This window comes from Streptopelia decaocto (assembly GCF_964273445.1).
Source record: "Streptopelia decaocto genome assembly, chromosome: 4".
Taxonomy (NCBI): domain Eukaryota; kingdom Metazoa; phylum Chordata; class Aves; order Columbiformes; family Columbidae; genus Streptopelia; species Streptopelia decaocto.
Window position 1 is genome coordinate 21,051,854 of NC_138658.1, and position 10,390 is coordinate 21,062,243.

The 10,390-nt window shown below is 42.3% G+C and overlaps 1 protein-coding gene across 5 annotated transcripts in view; it reads right to left on the bottom strand.

Moving 5' to 3' along the window:
* Positions 1 to 8,871, bottom strand: part of OTUD4 (OTU deubiquitinase 4) — a 31,527-nt gene extending 22,656 nt beyond the window's left edge. For 4 of the 5 annotated variants that reach the window (XM_082050362.1, XM_082050360.1, XM_082050361.1 and 1 more), the window contains exons 1-4: positions 8,672 to 8,871; positions 5,813 to 6,342; positions 4,235 to 4,318; positions 1,180 to 1,230 (exon numbers count right to left, since the gene is read on the bottom strand). In XM_082050362.1, coding sequence (XP_081906488.1) covers positions 1,180 to 1,230; positions 4,235 to 4,318; positions 5,813 to 5,977 — 300 coding nt within the window. In that variant the 5' untranslated portion in view covers positions 5,978 to 6,342; positions 8,672 to 8,871. Of the gene's footprint in view, positions 1 to 1,179; positions 1,231 to 4,234; positions 4,319 to 5,812; positions 6,343 to 6,809; positions 8,043 to 8,671 lie in introns of those variants that run through there. The other variant, XM_082050359.1, reaches the window with a different exon arrangement.
* Positions 8,872 to 10,390: the final 1,519 nt, after the last annotated feature.

Sequence of the window (10,390 nt, forward strand, 5' to 3'; positions counted from 1 at the left end):
TGATGTGACTAGATCCCCCTCTTGTTTCATTTGTTTGTTTGGGGGTTTTGTTTGTTACTTCTTGGATTTGGTTCATTTGGTTTGGGTTTGTTTGTTTTGTTTTTAATACTTACTAAATTAAAACCAACTGAAATTAAATTTGGGGCAGGAATTTGTAGCAGGCTGGGAGTTTTATTTTTTTTAAATTGTCATGACAATTTTATAAGCTAGAACAACAATATTAATTTTGCTGAGCATGTAAAAGAGCTACTGTATGTTTCTCAGAAATATTTTTTTAAACATTAACAGATGTATAAAAAACACATTTTCTATACACACAGTGCAGTGTTGTAAGCCATTTATTTTGTTGTAGTTCAGAGCAGAGTATGTTCTACTAGAAAATGGCACAATCTACTATTTAGCACAGCGTATAACCCCAAGATTTGACTCACAAAGCTTTGTGATTAAACATCCTGGAATAAACAAAGCAAGACAGAAGCAGAATAGGCTAACATCCACTATTTTCCACCATTAATTTTGGAAACTGAAATAAAGAATCATCTGGTTAGCCATTCTAACTAAGGATGCTGTAGGTATGGTGGGAGCCGAGGGGACGTGGAAAAATAAATTATGCTTTCTATGAAGGGAAAGTTTAACAAAGTTATGTACAAATAAATGCTTAAGAGAATTAACAGATTTTGCAACGTTGGACTAGATTGTCCTCTTTTCCCAATCCCACTCGGTTTACACAAATTGTTAACTCCCTAATAAAAATACTAAAATTACTAAAAATATTAAAATCAAATTGGGGAGGGGAGATAATTTTGCTTTAAATCAATATATTCACAAAAACCTGTGGCTACTGTCTATAATATTTCTCACATCAGTAACTGTCTTTCAATCGCCTAAACTCTTAGACCTTTATTCAAGGCTGTCTTCAAGAAAAAGGTAGCCATGGTATATTTGTCGGTGTTTGCAAAGGCTGGAAACATTTGGGTAGAGTTTTGAGGAACAACACTTAAATCAAGACATGCAAAAAAATCCCCAAATAATTTTACAATATAGAGTACAAACAAAAATATATATTCAGATAATTCGAAGACCTCTTAGGCCAAGTCAAAAACATCTGTGAGAATAACGCATTACCCATCAACTCCAACAACAATACTGCTTTCTATTATAAAATCAAGTTTAACATACCTGTGGATTTTCCAGACATTTTAAATACTCTTCAAATGGCCCCTCTATGAACTGTATTTAAAAAAAAAAAAAAAAGTAATAGTTATTTTTATTAGCGTAGTGTATGGAATCCCCAATCTATGACCCACTGCACCAATGGGAATGTACCATTGGAAATTTAAGACTAGCGTGCCCTCAAAGAACTAACAATCTAAGTATAAAGTGCTGTAGAGATGAGGGAATAAATGCCCAAATACATTGGTCTGCATTCCAGAAAATAACCACATAAACAGCTTTTAGAATCATCACACAATCCAAACCAAAGAAGCAAAAGCCCAAAAAGAAATCCAGGAGCCAAACAGGGAATCTAAAGAAAGCAAAGCTGCTGGCAAGTAGATATTTATGGGCAATTTATCCCAGACATGCACAGCATCACTGGGGAGAGCATATGTGGGCTTATTCAAGTATCTTGTTAAAGCAGGCAGCAATGGACAATCAGAAATGGGAGTCACGTTTCTGTAGTACCCAAGTAGCCATAAGATATAGCATAGGCAAATCATAAGGCACTTTTTCTCTTTTCTGCATCACTTCAAACTGCTTTTATCTTCAGTGAAAGGATGCAAACAATAGGGCTACACTGTAAGTGCCAAGCTAAGAAAGTGATTCTTCAGCTGCACTCCTTAACACGCAAGAAGAGACCAAAGTCACATTTGTCAATGCCAGAGAAAGAAGCTACGGTAATTGAGACTTATTAACTTCAAAGTCTTTCAGCCATGCTGGCCAACAGAGAACCTGTATTTTTAAAATGCTATTTAGACACCATTTGCTTCATTTAGTTAAATATGCATAGAGGTCCAAAGAAAGAAGTAGTTCCCATTATGAACTTAAGCTACAACCAGTATGACCTCTTTACTCATAATAATTAAGAAACACGATCATAAGGAAAACTGTGAGAAGCAGAGAGATTAAAAGTTCTGCTTTAGCCGTTTTGAACCTGGCTGGACAGTGTTGTTCACAAGAATCAAAACGCTGGGCCAAAATTTTCAATTTAGACAGACTCAGGTAGGAAGTTAAAAGGTGGATCAGTAAAACATGACCATGGACAGCAGTTGTTTCACATCTTAAAAATAAATGACCTAAATATAACGCATGGAGGAAGAAAGGAAGGGCACTAGAAAGTTCTCATAGAAAATGGAAGAGTTAAAAAAGAGAACGAAGAGAGTAGCAACCAAAGATAACACTTCAAGAAAGGATGAGGATGAAAATTAAGACAGTGGTTACATAAAGTCACCTGAAACCTTGGTTACAGCAATATCAATGGAATGAAAGAGACAGAATTCCAAGCTGAAGTGGCTACAGTACACAGAGAGAAGAGAAACTTCAGTGAGTACTACCGGTAAGTACTAAGACAGATGAGTAAATATTTAAACTAAGAGACTAGAGAAAGAGGCATTTGTTGTTTGGTTGTGGTTTTGTGTGGGGTTTTTTTGTTTGTTTGGAGTTTTTTTGGTTGTTATTTTGTTGGTTTTTGTTTGGTTTTGTTGTTGTGGGGTTTTTTGTTTATTTAAGAGAGATAAGCTAGCAATACAAAGTTAAGAGATATGGAGACTGCAGGAGATCAGCAGAGATTAAGCAATGTAAGGGAGGAAGTAGGAACACTATGAAATGAGAACAGGTATGAAACACTTCAACCTTGTAAATAAAAAACCCATTTTGAAAAATGACAAGAAACTTAAAGAGACTTTTCAGAAGGACAGCAAAGATTGATAGAGAAGAGGTCACATCACTTGGGTCAAGTCTGATTAAAAAAAGAACAGTGGAGGAGAGAGACCAAGACAGTAAAACCAGTTGGAGTTGACAAAGCAGTTACTCAGCTGAGAAGGTGCCAGAACTAGGCAGGGGAAACACATTTAGAGCCAAGAACGGCCATGGTATTTCCAAACACTACACAATACAACAAGAAAACAGAAGTAGAGAAGCAGATACTGGATTGAGAGGGGTAATTCTGGAAAGAAAGGGATTTAAAATCAGCAGTGAAAAAATTAAAAAAGAAAGGAGAGAGGGAGAGAGAGAGAGATCTAAGAGCTGGTAAGTTCTCAGATGGACTAAAAACAAATGAAGAGTCCTTGCAAATAGAAATAGTGAAGTCAGAGCTGCATTCTCCCTGAGAGACTCACTGTATTTCATGTCATTCATTCTTGACAACTTCCACATTAACAGTAATCAGTCACATTTGAACACAGGGCACTTTGTCAGAAATTATAGCAAATACACACATCCTTATTTCAGCTCTCCTTCTCTTCCCTATGTCAATATGCATCTAAAACAGCCTTTTTAAGTTTGGGTAAATTTAGAACAGAAAGAGAGAGCTAAGTAATAATCCTCTAATAACAAATGCTTACACATTTGTTTAGCTATCCTGAAAATCAGTTAGGTGGTATATACACTAGAACACACACAAACACTAGCACCAACACCATCATTTATTACAGTTTTTTTAAAGGGAAGAAAAAAAGGATTTTATTATGTCAACACTGACTGCATTGGCCAAATATAGATGAATCTAAAAATATTTTATGCCTATGGTTGACGAAGCAGAACTTCACTACAGATGTTTAGAAAAATACACAGTAGCAATACATAATGAATTGTAGACCCTGAAATAAATTTCACTGATCTCAGCAGTCAAATCGCTCATATATTGCAAAAACAACTAAATAGCACAATAAGAACATTTTATGGCCTTCATTAAATAGGCATTATAATAAAATAAAATTCAGATTTTGGTAGCTCCACTACAGACTATTAAAGCAAGTTTGCTTTGTTTTTTAATGAGCATTAAAAACTCTTCCCACTCTTTCCACCCCGCCAGTCCAAGCAGTGTACAGGTCCTTCTTCAGGCTTATGAAAATGAGTCACTACCAATATGTGCCAACTAATTTAAAGAGCACACACTTTGAGAAGCACCAACTAGTATATGCTAATACTCTCAGAAACAGCAGAATATACCTTAGAAAAGTGGAAGGAATAAAGCCACATTTTTTAAAATGCTCACAAAGAAAACAAGAATACTCACTGCTTCAAATTTCTCCCTGTTTTTACGAAGATAGTCTACACAAGCCATCCTAACATCAATATGCCGAGACTGAGAATGTAACACCTACAAATGGAGAAAAAGAAGAAAGTGACACTGGTTCCTAAAACTTTTGACAACGGTTCATAAATAAAGACTGTTGTCTAAATTCAGGCTTGGAAGCATGCTAGGTTTATTTTTAATAATATTTAACAACATATTTATGCAGGTGAAACCTCGATTACTTAATAAAAAAATTCAGTAACTGCAGAATTCACAAACATATTAAATTAAAATCTTCAATTTTATGAGGATTTACTAAGCAAGAGGAGAAGCATTTGTTGTCATTCTTTAACACACTCCTTTGTAAATGATTTCAATTAATTGAAGAAGTTACTGCAGGAGTGGATGAGGAAATCAAATAGTAACATGCACTTGTTCAAATGAAATCCAACCAAATAAAAGAGAGTGCAGGGTTATTGTCTCTTGACTTTAAGAGGTGTAGGTCTGTTGCCCAAGCACTGATTTGGAAGCCAGGAATTCAGATCCCCATTTGATACCTGCATTCTACCTCCTATTCAAATCTCTACTAGAAAAATACTACTTTCATCATAGTTTCAGAGTTAACTCTAATGTGTCTTTTTCTGCATCCTCACCACAATGTAGGTAAGTTCCAGTCAATTTAAATAGCAGCCTCTCTTGCAATCCTTACACATTGCCCTAAACATAAAACACTTCCTAATTCAGATCAATTCAGTTTTTCTTCATGAAGTGTACAGAGATTAGGCCAAATTTGTGCATAAACATCTATTAACTCTGAATTAAAGACCTTCCCTGTAATAAAATAATAGGATGTTAAAAATTTAAGTAAAAGTTCTACATATACTGGAGTGTAGAAGACACCTTCTATAAATATTAATGAACAACATTAGAATATCAATGCATATTCATTGATTATTCTCTTGAAATAAACACTCACTTCAGAACAACTGTTTTTGCTTGCCTGAAGTTATAAATTCAGTGGGGAAAGTAATTAAAAATAAAAGTTAACTGTATATAATTATCAGAGGAATCCGGGCTCCCAGAATCAGAAGCACCAGAGCTCCCACTGCTGCGTATTGTATTTAAGACGACGCTGTCACTTTTTTCCTTTAACAGTAACACTGAAATGGGGGAGGGGAACTCAACAGGAAGAACTGAAAGCAAATTACTCACTTTCTCTAACTTTATAGTAAAATAATTAAGAAAACTAAGAACAAGGCTTTTCAGCCTTTTCCACTAAATTCAGTTTCCTAGCTAGTCTCATACAAAGCATTTGTGCTCGAATGTTGAAATCTTACACTGAAAAAAAGCTCTGAGGCTGCAGCGGAAGGTCAAAACAGGTAACAATTTCTTGATGGCTGTACAGGGAGAACTCATCTGCCCTCCCGTGAAATATTTATTTTTTTTCTCCCTGGCACATGACTGCGTAACCTTAACCCACACTTGTCTGCATTTTAAACACCAATTATCACCCGCTAATGAGACCCACTTCCCATGCTTTCATGCTAAGTAGCTTCGTTTATGTAAGCAGTTAGTTACCTGCTCGGCCACAGCTCTGAAAAGACAAGATCCATCCTTGGCAACTCTCTTCCTGTACAAGCCCTGAGATCGCAGGTAGCAGTCCATGGAATCCTCCCCGGGGGCTGCCGTACCGCTGCCCTGATGACTCTGCTCCCCGCCGTCGGCTTTGCACGTCGACTCCATGTTTATCGCTTCAGGCCGTGGAGAATCGCTGCACCTCTCCTAGCCCCACATGGCAAAGCAAACCCAGCAAGCAGCTCCAGGGCCGGGTAAAGGAAACAGCAGCAGGTTGGGGGAGGAGAGCGCCGGGTCCTCCCCCCAACACTCGAGGTAGCAGCAGCAATAGGAAAAGCAGCCGGTCTCACGTTATCAACTTGCATGGGGGGAGAAAGTGCAAAGTTTTACTCCGCGATCTGGACTTGCGGCTCCATAAACAATATCGCTTCTACGCTCCTCTGGCAGGACGGGCGGCAGCTCCCGGGAACGGCTCCGGCGGGGTCTCGGTCCCGCTGCTCCTCCGGGGCGGTGAGCCCCGGCGCGCTGCCGGCCTGCCGGGCGGAAAACAAAAGAGAAAGGACATGTGCTACCGCCGCCGGGCCACAGAGGAGGAACAACAAAAAAAGAAAGCGTCACCTGGCCTCTATTTTCACTGTTAGCCCGGGCGCTGCTGGGAATGGTAGTCCTGGCGGGGGAGGAAGAGGGAGCCGGGCGGGGAGCGCAGCCCGCCGCAGCCAAGGGAGGTTTAGTTAAATTAAGAAATAAAAATTAAAAAAAAAAAAAAAAAAGCCATAGACGTTCAGTACTTCTAAGATACTACTTTTGTGTATACTGCTCTCAGTGGTAAGAAGCAAAATGTATTTTTATAACAACTGCATGACTAAATTGCTCTTGGTATTGTAAAACAGCATTTAGAAGATTTTGGTGCACAAAAAAAACCAAAACTTTCCAAACCTGTAATGCTTTTTCGCCCCCTCCCCCCGCTTTTTTTTTTTTTTACTGTGATTGTTTGACTTACCTAGGAGGGAAAGCTACAAAGCTGTCTCAGTAGATGAAGACAGAAGGAACAAAAACCCTGATTTTTGTTTTATTTTCAGCCAGCAATAATAAGACCAGAGAGGCCTGTGACCTGAGCCGAGATCCGTATATAATAATAACTGATTGAATAAGCGGAAGTTAAAAGCCAGGCTGAGTCAGGAGAAAGTGCTCCAGCAGCTCTGTATAAGCAGTATCAAACCCCCTTTTCCTAACAGAAGCCCATGTTTGCCCAAAAGAATGTTGGTCTGCTAGAAACAAAAGCAAATTCCCCGGCGATCTCTGTAAAGAAGGAGAATAGAAACTGAGCAAAGTGAAAGTAAAGCGCTAAAGGCATCTGAAACTCCAAGACACAGTGAGCTGGTCAAGCAGCATGGGGATGGTTGAGACAAGGAGTGCGAGGTAAAAATACTAGCAAGGGGCTGGACAGAAAGTTCAAACTTCTGGTGAGAAGACGGGAAAGGTCATCTAACAAGACTGAACTACAAACAGCTGAGGCCACTGACTCAGCTACCATATTAACTTAAGAAACTAAGACCAGCAGAGTCCTGCAGGCGAGAGGCACTTTTTCTGTAAATAAGTGATTTGGCAAGATGCTGTTGAGACCAACAAACGACTGTCCAGTTAGTTTCTTAGAAATATCTCATTTTTCCTTACCATATTTGTCACAGTTAGGGACAGAACTATCTTCTAACATATCCACAAATTTGTCTTCTCTCATATTTGAGTGTTTTGTCATTGTGATTCTGAAGGCCAGCTAGGGGAAAGGCAAATGCCTTTCATCACATCTGCAAGATGCAAAACCACACTTCATCCAGTATGTGGCAGAATGTAAATTTAGTTCTGACAAGTGAACACAATGAGAAAATTAAAGAATTAAAGTCATATAGTTGTCCGTTTCCTAAAAGCCCACTCTTTTTGCAACCAACTCCTGAAGTCGATCAGGCAACAGTGGCCCGCAGATTCTTTTTTCTAAGTACCGCTATACAACAAGCAATCTATTTCCAAAAAGGTGAAGTTCTCACTGAAGAAATCTAGCTGGTATATACACACAGATTCTTAGGCACAGGGAAAAATACATCCACTGAAAGACATTTGATACACCTCAACTTTAAACGAAATGCTCCACCAAGATAAGAACGACCAAATTATAACTCGTGAGTTACTCCACATGTTCTAATTAGTGAGTAGTTTTATTAACACTTTCAGCTATCACTTCTACCACTACCACTAGTTCCTCCTCTGCACCAGCCTCCCAATCCCTATTGCCTACACAAGCACTTCTGCTAACCATGCACTGAAACAGCTCAGGAAGCTGACTCAATCTTAAAAAAAAAAAAAATATATATATATATATATATAAATAAAACTTTATTTTTAAGCCAAGATTAATTTTGCGATTCACTTTTCAATTCACAGCCTGCCTGTGCCAACACCTGGGCCAGCAAAGCGGAGGGGCCAGCCCTGCGGGTGGGGGGGCAGTCTGCCTTCACTCATCAAACTGCAACCTTGAAGAGACGAGACCAGTTTTAACCCGGCCTCACGCCCGCCCTTTCCCGCTTCACGCAGCGCCGCTTCACTAGGAGCCTCCTCCCAGTCCGCAAGTCCGGCCTAGGCGCCTCGGCACAGACCGGGAACGGACACCCGGACAGGGGCGGCCCCTCGGCCTGCATCCCGACGGCCTCCCGGAGCAGGAGCAGCTCCAGGAGGGCGCTGCCCCCTCAGCGGCCCTGCCTGCCCGGCCACACGAGCCACCGCCCAGGCGGTGGGGCCGGACTCCCCGCCCGGACGAGCCGCGGCGCGGTGGGGCCCGCTCCCTTCCCCCACCCGCTGACTGGCACTTACCGGCGGAGGGGCGGGCGGGCGCGTGGGCCCTTCTTCCTCTTCCTTCTCCTCCCCCCGAGCAACGGCTGCAGTGGCGGCAGCGGCCCCAGCGGCGGCGCAGACAATTCAATCTCCCGCGGCGCCCGTGCTGCTCGCGTCGCTCCCCGATGATGCGGCTGCTGCCAGCCCCGGCCCGGTCTCGCCCTCCCGCCTCACCGCCTTTCATCACTCTTCGCCGCACACGCGAGCGAGCGCGCGCCCGCACCGTTTCCCCCCCCCTTCGGCCGCAGTTGGTTTGTCCCACCGGCCACACCTGTGTGGGCTGCTGCGGCTCGTACCATTTGCCGTACAGGGGAGGAAAGAGGCGGCCGACGAGAATGCCGAGGTGCCGGAGGAAGGAGCGGCGTTTCGCGCGGGACTGTTCTAGGCTCCGTCCCTGAGTGGCTTTAGGGAGCCGGATGGTGCCGAGGCGAGCGGCAGCCGCCTCATGTCCCCACCCAGAGGGGGCACGCAGTGGTACGGCCCGGGGAACGTCTCTCTTCCCCCTCCCCAGCAGGTCCCAGTGCTCGGGTCTGCCCCCGCCAAGGGCAGGTGGGGGGCTCTGGGGACCATCCTCACACCCCGGCATCCGCGGGGCTCTCTCTCTGCCTCATGGCACCGCTTCCTCGGGTGGTTTAGCCGAATTGTGAGGTGCAACGGGAAGCGTTTTTAAGAGTTTTCGTGGCCAGTGATTCTTGTGACGAGTTGCCAGCCCGCTGTGGGGCGGGAGCCGGCGATCCCATCGGCCTCGCTGCCAAAAGGAAGAATTGTTAAAACTGTGCCCTCAGGATGCGTCGTGCAGTCACAGCAAGAGCGTGTGTTCTCATAACGCGTCGCTCTTTCCCAGAGATGCTGTAACCGGCATGAAGAAATGTGTAAAATTTCTGCAGATCAGTAGTGGGAGGGTTGTGAGAAGAGTAAGCAAGTGGGTGACAAGTTCAAACTTGATTATTTTTTTTTTTCTTCCCAAATAAAATGCTTATTCAGGCTAGATCAACCCAAAGTGTTTAGGGGGAATTAAGAAAATAAATAAATAAACAAATACTTTAACCTAGCTAGCATACGTATTAATTGTGGTGATAAAGCCTGATGCATAAAGACAGTAAAAAATGTGGTCTGGTTGGAAAAAATCTTTCTAGATTACCTATTTGCTTAGTAGTCCACTAGGAGACTTTTGTCTTTGTCTGAAATAACTGTTTTTAGTTGAAAAAGAATATGAAGTGAAATAAACAACTAGGCTTGCCTGGTAATGTGCAATTCAGTCAACCTTTCTGTGCATGTTAAATAGAGGATTGCACATGAACAGTACATTTGGAGATAGTAGGTTAAAAAACAATCCAGTGTAAGTCACTTATCCCTTTCTGGTCTTAGGTTTCTGAAGCTACAAAACAGCACACATGTGAGCTGGTAGTGGCTTCATGTGCCTGTGTTGGTGCTGGCGCACAGGTACAGTAACACAGCTGGACATGGAGAAAACTGACCTGGCTGACAGGCAAGCGTTCCTCTGCAGTATTTTTCGGTGAGGCCAGGTCTACAGAGTGTTTTGTTGTCCACTCGCTACACAAACACCAACACAAGAGAGGGAGACTGTGGGAAAGAGAAAACAGATGAAGAGGAGATGACAGGTTTTGGTTCTGGTGTAGTGCCAGGTGAGATCCCTATCAGACTTCAGCTTGAGAGACCAAGAACATTAGAGCTGTC